This window comes from Mus musculus, chromosome 6, assembly GCF_000001635.26.
Source record: "Mus musculus strain C57BL/6J chromosome 6, GRCm38.p6 C57BL/6J".
NCBI classification, from domain to species: domain Eukaryota; kingdom Metazoa; phylum Chordata; class Mammalia; order Rodentia; family Muridae; genus Mus; species Mus musculus.
In genome coordinates, this window is record NC_000072.6 from 146,320,648 (window position 1) to 146,344,639 (window position 23,992).

Genomic DNA, 23,992 nt, shown 5'->3' on the forward strand with positions numbered 1-23,992 from the left:
TTACTGGAGGAAGTATGTCACTTAGTGATAAGCTTTGAGGTCTCAAATGCTCAAGCCAGGCCCAATGTCTCTCTCTTCCTGCTGCCTGCTGATCTGGATGTAGAACTCTCAGCTGCCTCTCCAGCACCATGTCTGCCTGTACATTGCCATGCTTCCTGCTCTGCTTAATCCCCTGAACTGAACTACAAGCTAGTTTCAATGAAATGTTTTCCTTTATAAGAGTTGCTGTGATCATGTTCCTCTTTATAGCAGTAGAAACCATAACTAAGATATCTGTTTCCATGCATGTTCACAGTCCAGCTTAATTCGTGGCCAGCTTCACACACAGCTGGCTTCCTTCACATTCCAGTACCCAGAAGGTCTGCATCACACATACCTGGTTTCATGCATGCCTGACTTCATGCATGCCTTTATACATGCATATCTGGCTTCACGCATGCCTGGCTTCATGCATGTCTTGGTGCATGCATATCTGGTTTCATGCATGCCTGACTTCATGCATGTCTTGATACATGCATGTGTGGTTTCATGCATGCCTGGCTTCATGAATGTCTTGACACATGCATATCTGGTTTCATGCATGCCTGGCTTCATGCATGCCTGCCTTCATGCATGTCTTGATACATGCATATCTGGTTTCATGCATGCCTGACTTCATGCATGTCTTGATACATGCATGCCTGACTTCATGCATGTCTTGATACATGCATACCTGGCTTCATGCATGCCTTGATATATGCATGCCTGGCTTCACACATATCTTGTAACTGTCATGCCTGGTTTCATACATGCCTGGTTTCATTTTGTGCAGCTTCATGCCTGCCCAACTTAATGTTCATCTGGCTTCATAAGCAGAGCATGTCTCTTGCCTGTGTAGAGTCTCTTTTCCCACTCTCAATGTCCTATTGTCACTTAGATCTCGGCAAAGCTCCTAAAACTTCCCAAAAGGCTTCTTGTGGTCCTGTGGTAATCCTGGTGATGACATAATGTCACCAAGCCCTATGCGAAGAGCAGCATGTACTAAGAGTACATGTGTATTACCTCACCAGCTCCATCCTGGGAAAACGTACTTATTGTAAGGAAACTCGGGGGGCAGAATGGTTACAGTGCTTTTCCCAATATAAGCAAGCCAGTGAGAGAAAGACAGAGTCTGTGCCTGAGTCCTGGTCTGAGTAACTCCATTGAAAGTTCTGCCCTTAGCTGCCATACCTATTACAGTGGCTCTCTGGGGCAGCCCCAGGACTAACAGTTGTCATCTAAGACTTGTTTCGAATATCTTATCTCCTAAGTGCTGAGTCAAACTCTGGAAAGCAGGGCCTAGCAAGCTTCGTGGAGAGCTGTCCTGGAAGGCCACCTTGGTTGTTTTGTAACCAGCATGTGAAAGTTTTCAGTGGCTCCTCCACCTTTCTGGAGGAAGGAGGGGTCTGCTCCTGGGCTTCCTCCTCATAAGAGAGGCATATTTCATGTTCATCTGGAGAAGGGCCCTGCTTTGCAGGACAAAGAACCCAAGAAAAAACAAAGGCGTCTGCAGTCAGCCCAGCCTCAGTATGAGAGTCAGAGCAGACAGCCAGGGATTCCAGGAATTCTCCAGCAGCCTTTACATAATACATAACACTTTATATAATAAATTCTCCAGCAGCCTTTACGTAATACATAGCACTGTATATAATAAATTCTCCAGCAGCCTTTACGTAATACATAGCACTGTATATAATAAATTCTCCAGCAGCCTTTACGTAATACATAGCACTTTATATAATAAATTCTCCAGCAGCCTTTACGTAATACATAACACTTTATATAATAAATAACACGAATCACCCACTTAGGCAAACTCAGTAAAACCAAGCAGGAGTGGCTTCCGAATTCAGAAGTGAAAGGAGCGTTTCCAGGGCTAGCTGGGTCAGGCAGTTATCTCCAGCTTTCTTTGGTTTTAAAAACATAAAATCCATTTTGGCTTTATAACCTGTGCTGCTGGGGATGTGACCTTGGTCTTTCTCAAGCTTATCTCCAGTTAGAGGCGCCAGGCAACCCCGCAGCTGCAGATCTGTAATTGCTTTAACATCTCCCTGCACATGCAACAACTTTAAGCTCAGTCACCAGCCCAGAAATTATCCTTTGCTTCAAGGACTCCGGACGGAGTAGGCTGCAGCTGGTCAGAGCCAAGGTTCCCACAGGTCACTGGCCACAAACATAAATAGTATGTACTAAATGTGGGAGAAGTGGGATCGTTTCCCTAGCAGTGATTCACCTAAGAAAGGGCATGGTGACTTCTAGCTGGTCGCACAAAAATGATGTAAAACGGGAACACTCTAACTATGCATTTACTGGAACCCAGTGAAGATGTAAGGAAACAGTCCGGATGATCAAACATCAGAGGCATCTAGATATTTACTGCTCAGTCACAGTCCGTGCCAATCAATCCTAGTGACCTTACCCGCACATCAAGAGGCATTAACTTACCCTCGCCATATCCACCAAGAAATTCTCAAATAACTTCCAAATGTGGTTACTTGTGTAGATCTCCTTCATCTCCACTTCAGTGTCAACGTAGCAATGGTTGACAAAGTTCACGTACGCGATTTTGACCTGTGCAAGTTTCAAACACAAAAACAAGTTCAACCTCTCACCGGTTGCCTTCTGTTCTACACCACTAAATACCATCTGTGTATACCAGCTCCTGTCATGGATGACAGTTTGTTTTGTATATGTAGGGTTCCGTGTTTCTTCTCTTTGACAGCTATTCCACCCTGGCCCGGGCGAGCCTGTGTTCTAGCATTCCATTCCCCTACTCTCAGAGATTCCTGTGAAAAGTAAGAGCTTTACTCATCCTTGAGACACTAGGAAGACCTCAAAAGGAAGGGCTATATATATAAACAAATCATGTCAATCATCCCAGAGGGACTCCTGGACCGAGTCAGAGCCGTAAGGAACAGGGGTCAGCTCTCCTGCTATAGGGCTTCCTGCTATGCCACGTAGGTCTAGAAAAACGTCCTCAATGGTACCCACGTCAAGTCTGGTCACAGAAGAGCTGAGACATGCACAGAGCATCTCGACACCAGTTAGTCCTTTCTCCGAGCTCACCATGCACGAAACCCTTCAGCCTTTCCTGTGCCTCACCTTATTAAACGTAATCCTTTAATAGCCCTAGGAGGCAGGAGATAATAACTTGACTTTAAAAGTGTGGGAATTGACAGCTGGAAATGTTAAGTGACTGCTGCACCCAGTGACACAACTAGGAAACAGTGCGTAAGGATCCCGACTCGTTGCAGAATTCACTGGACACAAGCTTGCTCTGCCTCAGATACTCCTGTGGTGACTGGAAGTACCCTCCCACCTGGTCCTCTTTGGGAAAGGCATGAGAGCTAAGACAAGACACACAGCTTGCTTTCCACGAGAGATGTGGATGGCCATATCTGCACAGCAGAGAACTGACCTCTGAGGAAGTAAAGCTTCAACCTATCAGACCCTCATTGGAGCTGTGAGGTAGAGCAGAGCCCTTAGAGGAACTCAGATATGGCTCAGATATGGCTAAGACGAGGGCCTCAGATAAGGGCTAAGCCTATGGATCTCCTCTCCTCCACCACACCCATGTGCACTTCATCTCAGCCCCACCAAGGCATGAAGGACCCCGAGGTGCTAACATGCCAGAGAAATATCCCTTCAGGTTCATTACTGTGCAGCATACACCAGGGCTACTTGAATAGGGGCTGAGACATCCCTGACTCCTCTTAGTTTAATGTCTTTTCAAGGATAACACACATGTATGAACTTCGTCGTAACATACCATAGTGGCAGAAAAGAAAGAAACCATTGCACTGTGTACTCTGGAAAGCCTCACGGATAGTCAGCTTCATGGATAACCATCTTCTCATGAGGTATTTTGCCCCAATCATGAAAGCTGAGGTAGAAGAGAGGCTGAGAGAAGCTACGAGCATGTTCTCAGAGAGACAATCATTCTGTGCAGCAAGGTGAAGCCGTGGCATCTAACGAAACCCTGCTGTACCAGCCCAGGCTTGCTAATCAATCACTGTGAGTCACCAGCGAGCCAGATGTTTCTGTCTCAAAAACTACAAGTGAACCTTCCCCCGGAAGCCCACTGCCACGTGCAGACTTTAAGACACTAGTAGTTCTCAGTCAAGGGGACTGTCTTCCCTCTGCGCAAATAAAATCTAGAAACTTTTGTGTTCTTTTTATAGATTGCATGACTAAGTACAGTTAAGTCCTCTACTAAATAGTCGATGTCATCGTAAAAAGTACTGTAGGAGATGTCTGACATTCAGATGAACCTTACAAAACGAACACGCAGTGCACAGATGGTGAGTGTCTGTCTGTTGGCTGACCTCAGGAATGCAGTCATCGTGGGTCACCACTCTCACTATGTCGTCCAGAGGCAAGAGAGAATTGCACTTGATTTCTGTGTAGACATTTTTGCCTTCGGTGCACGCTGCCAGCAACTCCACAAGGGTGATGTGGTAGGCGAGGGGGCCGCTCTCGTCCCCACGGGCTCTCTCAGAGCACATCATGTTGAGGAGGATGGGAAATGAAGCTCTGTCATTGTAGAATATCAACACATCCTCGCCCCCATTGATCAACTGAAAGGAAGAGAGGAGACTCTATGTAGCACGTTTCTAAAGGCTTGATCTGCCTGCAGACAGCCACAGAGAATATTGCAAAAGCAGGACTTCATTAAGGCAGGAGTAGGGAAAGATCAAAACCACATGCCAAGTGACCAGCTATCAGTGCTGCTGAAACCAGGCAGGAGCCGTGAGAGCCACAGATGGGATGAGAATCAAACAACACCGAGCCAGGCCTGGTGGTGCACACCTGTGATCCTAGCACCAGGAAAGCAAGCATCTGAGGCCCTGAGACTATTCTCACTCAACTGGAGAGGTGAGGGACTGAGAGATGACTTGGCAGTTTAGAGCAGTGTGCTCACATGCATATACCCATTAACAATATAACGAATCATAAAAAGTGAACAATAAAATGTGAAAGGATTCGCCTCATTTGTAATTAATGTATGTAAGTAGTCAGTTGTACATTGTTTCAAGTACATACAACATTATAAAAATCTAGAAAGCTCCTCACTTAGTGGGAAAGCATCGGGGAATAGAACAGAGCACTGAAATGGCCAGGAAATGATCAGGTGAAAACGCTTAGGACATGACTTCCTCTCCTAATTTGTTGTGTGCATTTACTGGAGGACTCCAGACAGTAGCAAATTTCATTTGCCATGCTGTTATCTATTATCTACTACTGATACCTGATATGAGATATTTGGTCAGGTTACAAATGATTTATAAATTTGAACTTAGTTATTGTACTTAAATTGGTAACATTTAAATCAATAAGTCAGTTAACTGATTGGCTTACTTTGACAGTCCTGATGCAAAGAAATGTCTGTGCCCACATATGGTTATGTATTAATATACTACTACAAATATTTCCTTATACACAGAAGCATTCCCTTTGATAGGAGGAGCCATAGGAAGAGCCTATGCATTCCTTTCTCTATCTGATCTTTACTGTGATATTCAGATTCTAAAATCAAATTAGTTCCCACATATTTTTAGGTAATGAAGAATTAATATGAGCTCACTGTGGCTTGTGTGTATGTCCATGTTTGTGCTAATGTGTGTGTGTGCAGGGATGTGTACACTTGTGTTCATGTAGAGGCTGGACACAGCCTCATATGCAATCACTGCCCACCTTACTTTTTGAGATAAGGTCTCCTACTAACCTGGAGCTCATAGATTCAATGAGAAAGGATGCCCAGCAAGCCCCAGGATGATCCTGTCTTTGCCCCCCCCCCCAGCACTGGGGTCACAGGAACACGTCATTGGGCCCTGCTCATGCATGAGTGCTGGATCTCAAACCTAGGATCTCATACTTAGGCAGCAAGCACTGTATGGACTGAGCCATCCCCCCAGCTCCAGTCCAGGCTTCCTTAAGGGTGGATTTTATAACTTTACAATGTTCTCTTCGTTGTTTCTTTACAATAATTCACATGTAAAAGTTCAAGGCCTTATGCGGGATCAGTTTTTAAGGTTTCTAGGTGGTACATGGAATCAACATAGAGAGAGCTCTCATAGCTAACTGGAAGGCACATGGCAATGGAAATCTCCACAGACCAACGTGATCTTCTGGAAGAAGATGCTTTGGGGCACAGGCTGCCAGCCGACATCTGGTTACCAGTTCTCCGAAAAAGCACGATTGTGCCTAGTCAGCAGCTCAGCTTGCCCACAACATCAACCTCTTCTAAAGTAAGGCAGGTTGTCATAAGGCACTTCACTGCAGTAGGGTAAACCTTATCAGTGCTTACGTAGCCATTATGAAAGCAAGACTCTCCCTAGCACAGGTTGGTAATCTCTGCCTGCCCGCCCTGCACCACGGGTGTGAGCACAACCTCTGCGAAGCTGTTGAGACCCAGACTGAGAACCCACCTCCGTCATCACCATGTCCTGGCATTTCTTCACGTATTTGCCATCTGCTTTCACGATCGTCTGCAGGAACCTCAGGTACTCCACATGGCGGCCATGTGTCTCAATGCAGTGCACGAAGTGCTGGACCACCCTCTCGCTGATCTCGTTGCACAGGTGATAATTGTTCATGAAGATGTGCCGCATGGTTTCTGCCTCCAGGAGCTGAGCAGAGGAGCACACCTTTGTGACCGGGACAAGATCACTTGTCTACTCTACAGTGCATAAGTTCCCCGCCTACAATCAGCTTCACGTTTTACATGAAGCCACCAGGAGTTGCCAATGCCTGTCTTCTGTGGAATGCAGCCACTGGAAGAAATCGGCCTCACTATGGGACTCAGCTGGAGAGCAGAAGTCACCAAGTGTCCTTGAGGACACTTTATTCATTATGTCAACTTGGCTCCTCCTTAAGATCGTTTAATAAACTTTTATTTTTATCATTGTGTGCATGTGATATATGCATGTGTGTTGTATGCATGTGTGCACAATGAGAGATACATGTGTTATACATATATGTGCAGAAACCAGAGCAGGATTGGTGTGCCCCTCTATTGTTCTCCATGTTATTCCCTTGAGGCAGAGTTTCTCGCTGACACTAAATCTTATTCCAGTTACACTGGCTCCTGGGATCCTCTTGCCTTCTCTGCCACACAGCACTGATATCGCGGGCACTTACGGCCACTCTGAACTCAAGTCCTCACACGTCCACAGTGAATGCTCCTACTCAGCCCCGGGATCTGCCGATGCACTCTTCACAAGCCAACGTTAATGCGACCTTTGAATATTCTGCATTTAGCTCTTGCATGCTTGTTTGGGGTGGTGTGTGCTGGGGTGGCGTGTGCTGGTCCCGCACATGCTAGGCAAGCTGACCTATACCCCAGCTCCCATATTTACCTTTGTCATCATGGTATCATCAAATTAGGTCTATGTTCTCAAATGCTGATTCTAACATTAAATTAGTATAAACGAGGCTGCCATTGACATATAGAAATTTGTCTTAAATTTTAAAATTATTTAAAGAGTCTCCTCAAATGGAAACACTCGGTTTTATGGAGTGAATCGCAATAAGAGGGAAACAACGTACAAAGGTCAGTAAAACTCTATTCGCACTGTGTGAATCTGACGCACACTCCACTGTAAGTGTCAGGGGCCACCGGGTACTCACGCCAGGAGTTAGGAACAGATTGAGATGCTTGTGAAGGAGAACTTGGTTCTGCGGATTCCCACGGCAGAAGTTCTGCAGGAAGGTGTGGGCTAAGTCCATCACCTCGTTCATCTTCTCGTCGGTCTGAGGGTCAAAGGGCAGCATGTAACCCCAAGAGAGCAGGCCCACACAGCATGCACCCCTCCCTCTGCAGGCCCCACCCTCCGCAGGCCCCACCCTCCGCAGGCCCCACCCTCCGCAGGCCCCTCCCTCCGCAGGCCTCTCCCTCTGCTGGCCCCACCCTCCGCAGGCCCCTCCCTCCACAAGCCCACATAGCACGTACTCCACCCTCCGCCATGGGCGCTTTCCTCCATGGCTCTTCTCTCTTCACGCCCTCCGTGTCTCTGCACCTCCTCCATCTGCCCTGCCCCCTCTTTCCTGTGTTCTAGAAATTTCTCACCTTCTCTTCCCTTTTCCCGTCTGTCTGTTCCACGCTTCCCACCCCCCCCCCTTGTTATACAGACCATCTCCTTCTTTCTCCCAAACTTTCTGATTACCCACCAATACCTATGCTAGCAAAAATGTGAATTAAAAGTCAGATGAAAGATGGTGTATCTTCAAAAGAACCTCTACACAGGACAGTTATTCGTTGCAAAGAGAGGGAGAGGTCCTCACTGTGGAGACGCCAGCAGACAGCACATCACGAGCATTAGAGCAAATCAGAGTTGTGTGTGCCTGCTAGGAAGCTCGATACAGAACTTAGCATCCTTCCATATTCCCACTGAAGACAGGAAACTGAAGCAAAGCATGGTAGGAGAGGGAGGACTCTCTTCTAACTGGCAATCTAAGAGAGTTCAGGACTGAGAGAGAAGCACACAGTACAACCAAGCCATGAGTCTTATCTGCTTCTGAAGCAGGAACTTGTGTCAACAGGACATGGCAGGGACCATGGGAAAAACCTTCATGGTGTGTGAGAGTTTGTCATACTTTCCTAGTTTGCAATGCTGATCAGGGTTGTGAAAGAGCACGCCCTTGTGCATAGGAAATAAGAGAAGGAACTCGAGGGTGCTGGGTGTTTGAGACACCCAGGATCTCTAAGGATCCCTCTTAAACAATTGAGGGGGGAGGAAATTCTTCATGACTTGGTGATACGTTTTAAGTAACACTGAATTGAAGAAAGAGAGTAAAACAGGCCAAACCTTCTCATAGGGGATCTGCAGAAGGTCCAGCACCACGGAGTGAGCCCCCATGTTTTTCAGCAGCCGCTGGTGTTGATTACGGCATTTCTTGTTCTGCACACAGAGCTTACTCAGCCTAATCAAGATCTTTGGAAAGATGAAGCATCACATTAAACATAGCTCCGTGTCACACAGGTTAAGCAAAAGCAGTCTCCGTGTGCCTATGCGCACAGAGGAAGCGGTTTCATCTGCCAACCTCCTTGACGATCCGGTAGTTGTTGCCCTTGTTGCTGTCGATCTGAGGTGTCTTCGCGCCATCCTGCACCGGGCTCAAGAGGTTGGATTCCTGAAATCAACACCAAGGTGTATTCTAAGTTTGTCATAGGCATACTACTTTTATAATAAAAAAAATATATAATTTGTAGTTATTTTATCAAACATCTGTCCCAGATGTTAATTTTGTGCCCTTTTTATTGTTGCATCAGAAGTTTCTCAGCTTGAATAAGCCACGCTCATTGCTACAGCCTCATGAAGACCACGTTACAAGGTAAGTGGCATTGCTGTGCACTCATGAGGGAAAGCTAGTATAAAGGCTGCCGTGCATCCTGCTGCTACTATATGAACTATGTGCGCTGCAGGCAGACTGTAGGCTTCCATCTCTTATAGGACGGGAAACAGTCAAGATCAAGGACACACAAAGCATAAATCTATCACCTGTAAGAGAATAGTGAATGAAAAAGCAACCACATCGCTGCAGTGAGAGACAGCTGAGAGAAGAAAGACAGGGCTCACTTAACCCCAGGATGCGCTGCTAGGTTACCATGACATCCTCAAGAGTCAAACTGGGAACAGAGCAAGTGTGTGCAGGACAATGAGGAAAGAAAAACAATTCAAATTAAAAGTAACACTTTGAGTTACTGCATCTGTAAGACTTACTGAGATGCCAAAAATAAATAATTATCATTATCATTATCTGATATTTCACATTAAGAAAGAAACCCAGGACATGTGCACATGATAAATATCACCTATCGGAATCACCATACAAAAGTACCCATTGGCACTCTCGCATATAGAATGTCTATTGAGGCTCACTATGTGCCTACACTAACCCTACTGTGAGAGCCTCTGAGAGAAATAGAAGGTCCCTTCTTCTTACATTTGGGATCAATGTCAGGGTCAAGCTGGGTCAGAAACGCCCTGACCTCCTGCCTGTTGGCAGTGTCAGGCTCCCAGTTAGTGCGAACCACGGTCTAAGCTCAGGAAAAGTAATAGAGACACATAGGCAGATGCTTTCCCTGTCAGTCAAACGACTCTGAAGGAAGACCATGTGCCAAAGAAGGGTGTGGTCAGCTTGAAGCCAGCTCCCCTCCTCAGCTTTGCATTTCTCCTTTGCTTCTTTCCTGGGAAACACTATTTGCAGCCCCACCACCAACCCCAACCTCACCCCACCCCACACCTTCAGAATCTCCTCTGCCATTCGCTAAGCATGAAAACCCTGTAAACAACATTGTTCCCACCCTCATCATCCTCCCAGAATGCCCCTCCTGTGTCGCAGAGAACTGAACTTTTGAGTCATGGATCTCAGAATCCTATCTCCCTGCTTCCTCTCCCTGCCTCCTGCCCATTTGTCTCTGACATGTGAGCAGCCTCAACCATCTGCTGACTCTCAGCTCATTAAACGTGTAGTCAGGCTGAGGCCAACTCAGTCACAGCAGATCTCAAGGTCTCATGTGGTGGCCTTGGGTCGAAGAGTCACCCATCCCCCGCTGCAGTAACACTGCCAAGTACTCATAAGTACTCCTCATTACAATTCTGCATTCGGCTCTGTAGTGTGTTCCCATTCTTGCTAAATACAGCTCTCGTGTTCCCCTCAAAGTGACTGTGCTCACAAAGGATAGAAGAGACTGGTGTGGAAAGCCTTCAGGCTTTGAGCAAGGTGGATTGGAGCTATACCACCAGCTACCACCGAGAGGCCATGAGGAAATAGGAGGACAGCACAGCCTCCACTCTAAGCAGAGGGATCAGGGAGAGGTGAGAAACAATCAACCAGACAATGTGTGAAAAGTGCATTCCTGAGGCCAGGAAGAGACCAGCACCTAGCACTGCCTGTATGGGGAGACTAGTGTGGAAGACTGGTAGAGCAGATAGCCAGCTCCCTGGGAATGCTCAGCCAGAGACAGAGGCCACACAGTTTCTACTTCTTATCAAAAAGGAATTATGGGTAAGAGGCAAAAGAAGCATACTCTAGAAATGTAATTAAATTTCCTAATTTCAGCACCATAGAAACAGGGGGATCTAGGATTCAAAATCAGGAGCTTGCGCTAAGCCTGGGCTACCTGGGACTCTATCTCACAAAAGCCAGATTCCCTTTTCTAACCACAAAAGTGGAGCCCATATTCACATGGAAGAAGGCCCCATGTACCACAAACTCGTAGTAAGGTGTGAGCATGGCTCCGACTGGCAACGCTACTCTTGCACACTCTGTCAACCTTAAAGAAAGCAGCTAAAAATAACAGACAAAGCCTGGGAGACAACAACCTTGGGAGAAGCAGGCTTGCTGTTAAAAAAGCAACCTTGGGCTGGGGGTCCAGTCCAGTGGCAGAGCACTTGTCTAGAATTCACACAGTCCTCGGTTCAAATCCCATCACCAACAAAAAGAAAAAAATAAAAGTAATATTGGGCAAAATATTACAAAAATATATATATCATGTGCTTTGGTTCAACCCAAGGGAAAAGACAGAAAATCACTCAACTCTGTAAAGGGGTTATGAAGAATAATGATTTTAATTTAAAGTTCCAGCAGTTAACAAAGGGAGGAGACACTGGAGAATCCAATAAACAATCCTTTTTAATTTCAGAAAATCAGTCAGTAACTAAGCTGAACAAAAGCATCAACCCACAGAACATCTGGATGGTTCCCAGGCAGGGATCGGGGGAATCAGAAGGATGCAAACTATGTAGTGTGTAAGGACAGTTGGGTTTCGTTGGTTTTATTAGTATTACTGTTATGGAAATGCTTTAAATCTTTATATTTCAAGGGTTTTTCTCCCTAGAGAACAGAAATGGATAGTGTTCATTATATTCTACACAATGTTAGATGCAGGTCAGTGACCAAATCCACAGAGCCCTAAATTTATTCCAAAGACAAAATATTAGGAAACTGCAAAGTGCAGAAGTGTTACTTATGCAAGACCCCAGGGCTGAGCGGGACTGGGCAGGCTGGAGGGCCTCGGCAGGCTGGAGGTGGGATGTTACCATAGAGAACGGTGCCATGCTTACAGCACAAACCCAATGACACTTAGAGCCGTGAAGGACTGAAATGGTGTTCCAGCAGCGTTCACCAGCTACACAACCTAAATCTACTTCTTCTAGGTGGATATTGGAAGAGGCTTGGCTAACAGATCTCACAGGGTAAGTACTGCACTCACACACTACACAATCATTATAAACCAGCTGGTCAGCATCAGCCCAAGATCAGTCTAGAAGCTGGGGCAGGGCATTCTTCACAGAAGAGACACAGTGACTACTGCTCAATGCAGAAACGTGGATGGGGGTGGGGATAAATAGAGAAGGAAGGGATGGGGAGAGGAGGAGAAAGGAGGGAGGGAGAGAGATAAAGAGGTGGCAGGGAGGGACTAAACTGGAATTTGTTAGTGGAGATCCAGCATCTAAAATCTAAGTAGGAGGCACTTAGCTTTTAAAAACAGAAGTTTTGCCGGGCGTGGTGGCACACGCCTTTAATCCCAGCACTCGGGAGGCAGAAGTAGGCAGATTTCTGAGTTCAAGGCCAGCCTGGTCTACAAAGTGAGTTCCAGGACAGCCAGAGCTATACAGAGAAACCCTGTCTTGAAAAACCAAAAACCAAAAAAAAAAAAAAACAGAAGTTTCCAGATTCCACTAAGTAGAGCCATGAGGTGCCCACAACTGTGGAGTGGAAATAGTTCAGTGAAATCCTTCCTTGTCCCCACCCATCAGTTTCAGGAGTCGACCCTCAATAGAGTGGTTTAGCCTGCAAAGCATCCTGCTCACCCTCTGTGCCCCAAGCCTCTACAAATAACCACTCTTTAATACAATGGGCGGCTCCATTAACCAACCAGCCTTACCCCTAATTCTGATGGCAAATGTCTGCCTTCCCTTCCCCACATTTCTACAGACGATATGGAAAACACACTAATGGCCAGTCTTTGCTAGTTAGTCTGACTTCAGTTTAGCTGGCACTCAGGATGACTGCCCTTTCACCTCTGCCCCTGCACACACCCATCAGGTAAATGAATGATAGACCCTTGCCGGGTGATGGAGCAATGCCAGCTATGTAGGCAGATGTCTGGCAGGCTACAGGAGGACTAAAATCCCCAGATCAGTATATGTGGCCTTGCATATAGCATTAATTTGGACCATCATGGAGGCTTGAGTAACAGTTTCTGCCTCCCTGGAAGATGTGTTCCTGTTTCAAGACTTGAGCCAGGATCCACAATAGGTTCATGAGGCTGTGAGCCCCAGAGCAGATGTCTTACTTCAACCCTGACCCACATTTCTTCCCCTTGAGAGAATGCACTCTGGGTCCAACCTTACCTCTTTCCCCGAAATATGACTTTTTTGATTTCTTTGATATTATTTTTGACAGATATTTGATAACGTTTAATCTGGAGTCAAACAAAATACCCCACATTTCTTTGTCTATCCATCCCACTGACAAAACAGCAAAATGTATGTGCCCTAGGCAGCTTCCTTTCCGTAGGCTCTGGGAAATACTAGGAATATGATTGATTTACAGATTTTTTTTGTTTGTGTTTGCTTTAGGCAGGATATCATATATCCCAGGACAGCCTCATACTTTAACCAAGAGTGACCCCACACTGACCTTCCTGTCAACCTTGAGAGCTGGGATTACAGCTCCTGCCACCATGCCTACCTAAGTTCATGCCCTGAGCTTACCTGGCTGTCCCTACTGAGTCACTGCATTTCCTACATTAGGAAAAAAAAAAAAAGCCACCATGGTCCCAGAAAATGGTAGCTGGATTCATTAATGGATCCCAAGTTGAACTCTAAAATTGGAACCTTCTAGATCAGTGTTTCCAAACCTTTCTAATGCTGTGACTCTTTAATACAGTTCCTCATGTGGTAGTGATATCCAATCATAAATTTATTTTATTGCTACTTCATAACTGTAGTTTTCCACCTGTTAAGAATCATAATGTAAATATCTGTGTTTTCCAATGGTCTCACATGACCATGGTTGAGAACCACTGTTCTGGAGGCAGCCTCTCTCGTGGAATCTTAGGAAAGTCAACATTTAAAGAACCTTAAATACCTGGCCAAACAAGCAGACACATCAGGGTTACTATCTGTTCCTCACTTGTTCACAAGCCATGCCTTGTGTCGCTCTTTATTTGAGCCTAGACCTTTGTTTCTACCCTGTAAACTCAAGAAGAGAACTCTCTCCTTATATGGTTCTGAGATTGTGCCCAAGATAGAACATCAGAGAACTGCTGTGTCTGTTTGTCTGCCTGCTTCCATTGCTTCTGGGCTTCCAGGGTGGATGGCCTTTTCAGGGCATAAAAGGCATCAAATGGTACCGCCTACAGGAAGTTCTGTCATAAACCTAATTGTCACAAGGCCTGTTAATTCAAACCAAGAGACTCACAAACACACATACACATGTGTACACATGCACACGCATGAATACACACACATGAGTGTGCACACACACATGCACACACATGAATACACACACACATGCGTGTGCACACACACACGGGTGTGCACACACACACATACACCTTTCTGAGGAGGCAAATATAGCTCTACAAAAATATAAGATAAAAATAATAATGACAAAAATCACGTGGTTTTGGGTTTCTTCAAGGCTGTTCTAGGGCCTTCCGTGATGTTATCAATGTTGAACACCTTGCAGACACCCCGACAATTCAACTAATGCTTCATCTGCTCAAGGGAGCTACAAGATTTACATTCAAAGTTCATGAGGCGCCATCACCGTGAACAGCTGGGAACTGGATCTCTGCCTTCAAGGTGGGATTTGGTTATGATTGTAGGAGTGATCCTATTTGTCTTTGAATCGTATGTGTTCGATAACTATCTTAACATTATCTCATCCTGTATATAGTCAGCTCACCCTAAAATGCTTCTTCACAGCCTACCCTTTTCTACCTGCATTCCCTGATGGTCTCCAGAGGTTGAAAGCCAACAGAGTGGAGACTCTAAACTCATTTCAACCCAACTTCAGGCCAAGGCAGCTGGATCAATCCAGTGTCAACTGGGTGGTCTTAGGGTTTCAGATCTTGATACTGTAAAGAAGCTCATTAAATATTAACAAGTCTGGGGTCACTTGGACGACCCCTCCATCAGCAGCTTGTAAAACCACAAGACTGTGTGGATACCTCAGAACAGGACCTGAGTCATGCCTCTGGCCCAGAAAGGAGCTATGACATCCTGAAGTACCCAGAAGGTCATTACTAGATAACTATCTAACCCTAGCTCCAAGATCCCTATACCATACAAGATTAGTGTACAGCTGGGGGCTTTCTAAGAAAGAATAAAGACATACCCGCTCACAGAGTTAAACCAAGCAGACCCCTGAAACAAAACAAAGCATGCAAGGAAAACTGTCTGTTCTAGAAACTTAGGAATGGTGCAATGCCTGCCTTCGATGTCGATGTCAATGTCGATGGACCCTCTGGCTCCAGCCCTGTCACACCTTGAAAGCAGACTGTGCTGTACAATGAGTTCTGTCTCTCTTCTGTGCTGAAGGACATCTGTACATCAAAGCATTCACAGAGCTGAGTAATAACACACCCGGTAAGATTGTCTGAGGTTGCTGCAAGATTGTACAATGTGTTATAGATGGAATAAAAGTGGTCAGGGTCACCCCCACAGTATCCCTGACATGCCTAAGACCAGCTCTCTGAGGAGGGGGAACTATAAGCCAAGCATCAGCAAGACAAAGTGAGGCCTCTTCCTCTAAAGGCCAACAGAGACATGCTGTATCCCCTGCTGGACACAGAGCAGGTCTAATTCCCAAGGAACTGCTCTTTCATCCTCACAGAAACTCTATAACTGACACGTTGGCAGTGGGCTGTCTCTGTAAAGATGCCCAGACTGTGCCCTACAGCAAGTACTGCCTCTGGGAGTTTTCCGATAGACCAGCAATGGGATCTGTAGAAAACAGGATTGTCCTGTTCAGGCACAAGCCACTGGTTCCTTACAAGGCTGGGTTAGTTTAAAGAGCCCTGGAAGAGAGGAGCAGGTACCCACACAGTCTCAGCCCCTTGTCTAGACAACAGAGTCCCAAAGGGTATTGTTCAGTTCATTCCATTCCTGCTCCACGTGTCCACTAGAAGAACCACAACAAAAGATCTTTAAGCCAAAGAAAAGACATGGATACACACTGGGTGAGTATTAAGAAGACCCAACTAGAAAGCTTGACAAAAGAAAATATTGCTCTTAGTCCAAAACAAGGTAGATACGTAAATATCAGACTTAAAGTTACTGAATGGTTAAGCAGTTTTATTATGAAAAGCTGTAAGTCAAGATCAACAGCATATCTATAATCCCAGAAATGGGAAGGCAGAGACAGCACACATACATGTACACACACATACACACACAAATACATGTACACATATACACACATACGCACATGCACACACAGAAACACATACATGCATACATTCACATGGTTGTACACATACACACACACAGAACCACATACATGTACACATAACTACACAGTTGTACACATACATACAAAGATATTTTAAATTACAAGAAAACACTGAAAACTACACACTTGCGTAGAAAGAAGCAGGTAAAAACGGAGAAGCAAACTGATGTGATAACTGTAATAATAAAATGAATGGAGCAGGGCCTTCTCTCTGGAGCACTGACATGTTCAGGTGACCTGCTTCTCAGGCTAAATAAAGAGAAGGGTGTGCAGAAAGGACAATCCTGCCTTAACCCACTCAGCCACACCTTCCTTGCTTAATCTCTCTTTCTAAATTTAGACACCGTATTTGAAGGTGATGAATTAGAGACTATGCTGATGCTGCTGACACTGCGTGCTTAGCCCCTAGCCCACTGACCTTCGAAATGATGGAATTTCCATGGCCCCTGAAGACACATCTGCACACAGGGAGCACGGTGTACAGACACAGGCGTGAACCCTGCCCCCGCCTCTGTGATCGTTAGAGATCAGCGCCAGCAGTGGGGTCATCTGGAGTCCTCTTCTGAACATTGATGCTCCCAAGGACATAAAGCTAAAGCACTTCGTATTTTTGCCTATGGTGACTCCTCCCGATTCTTTTTTGTTTAAATTATGTTGGAATCTTTTGCTTATCTAATGGAGGATGGAGAGCCATTTCCAACTAGGAAAGTTCACTTTTACCTGTGTTAAACTTCACTTTGAAGAGAAGTTGCACTAGTTTTTATCAGATTGAAAAAAGGGATAAACATCTTTCAAAAATTAGTATATTCAACCTAAATCACAAAGAAAAACACTAATGTGCCATATAAGGTTTTATTTTAAATGAAATATTTCCCCTCGAGCCCTTAAAGAGTCTGTGTTGTCAACATGCAAACGAGAAAACTAAACTTTGAGCATAAAAGTAAGAGAGTGGATATTTTTACATAAAAAAAAAAATCAAAGAAAATGTTTTTAAACTTTCACGATATTGAAGGCATTTTTTTAAATTACATAAATGAAGCCCAGGATTCACGGTATGTGTCCCATAATTTCTACACAGCTGAAAGCTGGATTGCTCAGAGCAATACCAAAGGCCATGTTTAGAGCCTCCGTGAAACTCCCAGAGACACAAAGGATTATGTCCACGGCCTGGTCTAGTGTGTGCTGCTGCTAGACACTTCGCCTGACACCGGGATGGATTCCATCCATTTGTCACCACTGCACTCGGCTGCTGGTTCCCTCACAATGAAGCTCATTCACCTATGTATAAGTTAGCACTGGCGTTTCTCACATTCCTTCTTCATCTCCTGAAATTACCTCATTATAGACAGACCCTTCTGGTTTCTCTGTCCACCTGTTTACCTGTTTCTCTCACCCCCAACCCCCACCACCCTCATGCATTCACAAATTCACACCTGATCGTGTACAAAGGGCTCTTGGACGCCTCCCACAGTGGCCCTGCTTCTTCTGAAACATTCTGGATTCTGCCAAATGGAACACTCACTCCTTCCTTGAAACTCTTCAGGGTCTCCCAGCTTCCAGCCATTTCTAGTACAAACTCTTACTCCTGTTGCTATTAGTGTTGGCTACATTAGTGACTATCCTTCAGAACAAGCCTGTGCTGTGTGCTTGGGCTTTGTACATTGTTGCAGAGCAGAAGCCATGTCTGAAATATCAGACTGGAGTCCAGACATCAAACTTTAGCAATGGAAATGAGGAAGTCCTATGAATACCAAGTAGTGAGCATGCAGATTCCATACTACACGAGGCAGAGAGTTGGAAAGGACTCTACTCCAGAGAAACAACCACTAGTTAAGAACAAGAGGCTCAGCTGTAGCCCACACGGGTCATCTCCAACATCAGTGCAGATACCAGGGGACGAATACAGGGGCTGGAAACACAGAGTCGCTGACTGTCTTTGACAACTGCCAGGTAGAATGCGACGAGCCCCTTCTAGACAACATCCAAAGGTGACTGATAAAATATTTAAGATGCTTCTTTTCAACAGGAACTCAGAAAACATGAAAGTTCATAAAAATTTCAGGACAGAAATTCACTGGTGTTCACTGGTGCCCCTTAGGAACTTAGGCTATGCTGGCAACCTACATTCTGAGTTCTAATATTAGGGGTAGGCACCTACAGAGAGAGAGGAGATAGGGAGACGGAGGGAGGGAGGAAAGGAAGGAGAGAGAGAGGGGGAGATGGAGAGTTGGGGAGGAGGAGATAGAGAGGGAGAGGGGCCAAGTCTAGTAGCCAAGAAAGATCAAAGTTCTGGCCAGAAACCACAAATCTACAAACATCACACAGTGAGTTAGGGAAGACACAGCCCACTGGACAGACAAAGGTACATAGATAGCTTGGCTTTCACTCTGGCCATGGCCTAAGGGTCTCAAACCCCTGTACACAAAGAAAAGCCCACTCCTGGGATCTAGGACTAGGATTTCCATTAATAAAGAGGCCCCCAAAATCCCAAACCAAAAATCTATATTTAGTGTGACTACAAAATAGAATGTCCTCCAGACTAAATTCAGGCCTCAGAAGAATTCCACACAGAATGTACCTTCGTAATAACAACACCCGCACTAAAAGCCTGAATGAAGATACCTCAGGAGCTTCTGCAGAGACAGCTGAAAACAGGCCTTCCCCAAAAAGGACATGCCCCGCCCCCTCCATCTCCTCAGTGAGGGTGTGGATGGAGGGATACACAACCAGAAGCCATTATCAAGGACTCCAATCTACAGGCTAGAGTGACCACCCGGAAGGCAGGTGTAATGTTAGCTTTGTAGCGCAGGACCCAGCAAAGGTCAGCATATAAACCCTTGTCTCAAGGCCGGCATGCAGATAGAGGTCTCTGAAGGCTCAGACCAACAGCGCCCCCTGGCAACAGGCTGGAGCAGCTACAATTCCCCCAAGCAGGAAAGCACCCTCTTCAACCCACAGAAGGATATCAATGCATGCCGACTCAGAATCGGTCATCTAACAGCTCCGACATCTCGTAACCACAGAGATGTCCTTAGCCGAGTATGTGCTCAGAGAGCTACTCACAAGAGCATCTCTTCTGGTACCACAGACACCGGGCACACATGTGGTACACACCCATACACGTAGGCAAAAGGCACATAAACATTTAAAATATATATATTAAAAAGATAAAAAAAATTAAAAATTAGAAAAGCAACTCCCAACTACCTCACTCTGGAAGCAAATGCGCAGAATCTCAGGTAGACATGAACCTGAACATTTAAAAGCTATAAAGCCTGGTGAAAACCGCCAGGCAAATGTGGGGGGGAAATCGGTTTTCAGTTATGAAAAAGTACCATGGCTGGAGTTAAATTTTCAGCTGGGTGTTATAAACTCCAAATAAGATGTGGGTGAGACAAACAAGTTTGAGTTTAAATAAAGTATAAAGTGTTAACTGTGAGGTCACAGGCTTGAGGAAAAAGAAAATGAAATCTAACATACATATGTACACTGACATCGCACCAACAGAAATACTAGTAAGGCATAATATATACTTAGCTGGCGTTTCAATATTAAGACACAACTGCACGCAGCGAACCTCTTCATAGCCACAGCGGGAGCCAGAGGATAAAGAATAACATCCACTGCTCCCCACCCACCCAGATGACTGGTCTGGCTAGCCAGCTTGCTCAAGCGCTCCCCATCTCTGCCTTCTGATGCTGGAATTACAGCCCCCCCACCCCCATAGGTTCTAAACATCCAAAGTCCTGGCATCCAAACTCCTGTGCGGCAAAGATGTTAACGGCCGAGCCATCTCTACAGCCCATCCTCATTATCTGGTACACCTGAGCAAACAGAACCTCATTCCCTTCCCAAACAGAACTTAGCTTTAACAAAAAAAATAAAAGTAATTAACCAATTAATTAATTAATTGACCTTCTGAAACACCTAATGGAATCAAAATAACAACGGTCACGGTTGTCATGCATGCCAACAGTAACCGGGACGGGAGGTTTGGCAACTCTCACACACTGTTGGAAGAAAAGACTTGATCTGCAGAAAATGACTGGTGTGAGCCAGGACACAGCACATGGGATGCTTGGCTCCTAAGTGCATCCCTGAAGCACCTCTTGAATGGGCTCAAGAGGAAGAAGCTGCCCAAGCTGCCACAGTAATGCTGCTTTTAATAGCAAAGTTCTTAAAATATCAGTCCATGACCAGCTCACTAAAACGCCATGTCTGACAATGCACCAATGCAGATTAGAGCTCTGGTGAATTAATTATTGCCATATTCAACAAGGATGGGAGACAGCAGACCCAGAAGAGCCTGGGGGAGGTATTTCCCCTGTATTTCTTGTGTTTTATTAATACATACTACACATAGGAGAGAACTATTAAGCTAGGAAGTTAACAAACTTGTGGGATTTTATTCGGGGTACAGAAAGACCACAAGGCTTTCACAACTGTAGGGTTCTATTTCTTAAGATACACACTGTTCAAATTTGATCCTTACTGCTATGATAAAATGTTCTGACCACATGCAGCGTAAGTGGTAATGGGTTTATGCAGGCCACAATCCAGGCCACAGGGCATCATGGAGGGAACCGTGGAAGAATGCTGCCTGCTGGCTCCTTTCACAGGCACATCCTGAGCTGGCTTCCTTTTATAGCCCAGGACCACCTGCCCAGGAATCCTGTCACCCACACTGGGCTATGTCCCCTACATCAATGAACAATCAAGACGGTTTCCCATAGACATGTCCATAGGCCAGCCCGATGGGGCAGTCCCTCAGTCAGGGTTCCTTCTTGCCAGATGACTCTAGCTTGTGTCAAGTAGGAAACAAATACAAAGACAGTGGGCTAGCTTAGTACACTGGCTTAGTGGTAAAATGTGTCCAGGCTTTGGACAGGCACTAGCAAGAACTCCTAGGATAGCTTCCCTCATCTCTAAGCAGGAGACTCAGAAACACCTGTTCATTCTAGGTGGTGCTGTGCACAGATAATGACACTGGAATGCTGTTGCTAGGATACGAGCAGGAGATGGAGCAGCTCAGAAGTAAGCCCACTGGTCCATGATGACAAAACCAAAGCAAGTGAGGGGCTGGAGGTTTGGCTCAACAGTTAAGAGCATTTGTTGCTCTTAGGATCTGAGTTCAGTTCCCAGCGCCCACATTGGGTAGCTCACAACTGCCTGTGACCCCAGCTGTGGGGGCTCCAACGCCCTCTTCTGGACTCCACAAGCACCCATACACATAAATTAAACCAAATCTTAAAAGAAATAATAAAATAAAGTTGGAGTCTCGTTGCTTGATTTCCTAGTATCTAATCTTAGCTTCTTGCTCGCTTCGTCAGTTGTTGAATGCACACTGAAGCCATGCTAACTGACTGTCTCACTTTACTTTCTGTTCCTGTGACAAATGTCATGACTAAAAGTAACTTGGGGAGGAAAGGATTCCTTTAATCTTATATGTCACAGTCCATCATGAAAGGAGGCCAAGGCAGAAACTAAAGACAGGAGCTTAGAGACAGGAAGTGAAGCCAGAGCCATGGAGGAACGCTGCTGACTGACCCTCTTTCATGCCTTAGCTTGCTTTTTTCAGAGAACACAGGACCTGCCCAGAGGCAGCACTGCCCACAGTGAGCTAGCCAACCCCGACATTAGTCTCTGATCAAGGGATGTCTCTACAGACTTTCCTACAAACCGATCTGATGAAGGTATCTTTTCAGTTGAGGCTCCCTATTCCCAAATGACCCAAGCTTGTGTCAAAGTGACAAGAAACCCGCATGCTAACACACTCCATCAGAGGTTTGCTCAATGACCCCTTACAGTGCACTGTGTGCCCATTTTCCGGGTGGTAAACACAAATCTTAGAAAGTCAAAGCAAGCTACACACATGCTAAGCAGTAGATCCTGTGGTGTCTGATTCCAACCCCTTATGCCACCCTACCCCCCACTACTGATTGCCTCTGCATCGTCTTCTCTGTGTTGGTTGTTAACTCAGGCCTAGCCTCCCTTTCACATCCCCTTAGCTTTGTCTGCAGCTGCCAGCTCCCCTGCAGTGAAGAATTCTAAATCCAATTCAGCCTGAGCCAGCCCAGTGCATTGAGCTCAAGGCAGCCAAGGTGCCAGGAGGAAGCTAGCAGGCAGCTCCCTGGAACTTCAGGGAGCCAAAAAGGAAATTCCAGCAGACAGGAATGTCTCTTAAGAGCGTCATATTCACTGTCGCATCCCAGGCCTTCAAAAAGTGGGTCAGCAGAGGCGGACAAAGCCACAGACGCGTTGAGAAAGCAGCCTCCTCATGCATGAATGGAGTCTCCCTACAGAGCTATGATCATTTGACCCCAAAGCCAACAATCCAGGGCAACCTCTCCCAATTCTAGGTTTTCTGAATATTTAACTCTTTCGTATCAAGCCACACCCTAAGCAACCTACCTACAACGATTTCCATTCCTTGAACCAATACATCTGGAACTCGGTGAATAAATGCCAGCTCCCCCCATTTCAGATTGGAAAACTGATTTTTTTTTACACCGCAAGCTGTACGGTTTTGCCTTGAGAATGTCTGCAATTACTCCTCACGCCCCTCTTCTTTCTCACGGGCAAAGCACCTGAGATGCTTCCTGCAGAATAGCAAGCACTCACCACTCTGCAGCAGAAGAGCCCTCCCTTTCCCATCATGCCTCAGTGAGTGAAGGCCAGGGATTTACAGCCTTCCTGGTACATCTCATCTGAGTTATTGTGAGACATCTTGTCTTTCTGTAGCACAGTGAACTATGCCGAGGGCCGTTGGACGCCTGCGTTGAGCTCAGATCAGCAGGCCTGGCATGAGGTTCCTGTACCTGCTGAGCCGTCTCACCGGCCCAGCCAAAGACCTCTCCTCACATAAGCCAAGATTGCATGAGAAGCAACAGTATATTTCCTAGGGCACACATAAAATGTGATTTCTTTTTTTCAGAAGGAAAGGGTATTACAATTTGTAAAAGCATAGTGACTTATTTTTGTGTCAGAAAGTGCAATCTTAAGGAGCCTGGATCTTATCATCCAACTGTTGGCTGAGTCCCAGAGTTTGCAGCCTGGGGGAGCCCTTGGATTTCCAAGCTCTCGTTTATTGGTTAAAAGGTAGCCCTATTGCCATCCCCAAAGTCTGTTTGGCATTTAAAAGGAGAATCCACGTATAAAAACATCTGACTTTCATGCCATGGACATGCAGAGCACTGAATAAATGCCAACATTTTTTTTTTGTCTTTAGAAATGAGTTAGAGAAGAATTTATGTCTCCACTCCATGGCCCTAGCTCATTATAAAACAAAGTTTTATGGATCAGAAAGTCTACATTCCACTAACACTTGTAAACATTACAGGAAATTTCCTAGGAGATAGAGTGAAGAATTACAAGTAGCCGTCATCCTGAGACCTGTCAGAGAACTCTACCATCTCAGCGCTACCTTGCAACCCCTCGACGGTTCAATAATTAATATTTAGTTAGCACCTTCTGTGCCCCCCGTTCTACAACCTGAAACGTTGAG

General features: G+C 45.6%; 1 protein-coding gene across 4 annotated transcripts in view; it reads right to left on the reverse strand.

The window, feature by feature from the left end:
• Itpr2 (inositol 1,4,5-triphosphate receptor 2) overlaps window positions 1-23,992 on the reverse strand; it is a 393,960-nt gene that overhangs the window by 212,349 nt on the left and 157,619 nt on the right. For all 4 annotated transcript variants that reach the window (NM_010586.2, NM_019923.4, XM_017321411.2 and 1 more), the window contains 6 exons: window positions 9,061-9,150; window positions 8,826-8,951; window positions 7,648-7,770; window positions 6,447-6,647; window positions 4,344-4,595; window positions 2,464-2,589 (listed from right to left, as the gene is read on the reverse strand). In NM_010586.2, the coding sequence (NP_034716.1) occupies window positions 2,464-2,589; window positions 4,344-4,595; window positions 6,447-6,647; window positions 7,648-7,770; window positions 8,826-8,951; window positions 9,061-9,150 (918 nt within the window). The remainder of the gene's footprint in view (window positions 1-2,463; window positions 2,590-4,343; window positions 4,596-6,446; window positions 6,648-7,647; window positions 7,771-8,825; window positions 8,952-9,060; window positions 9,151-23,992) is intronic.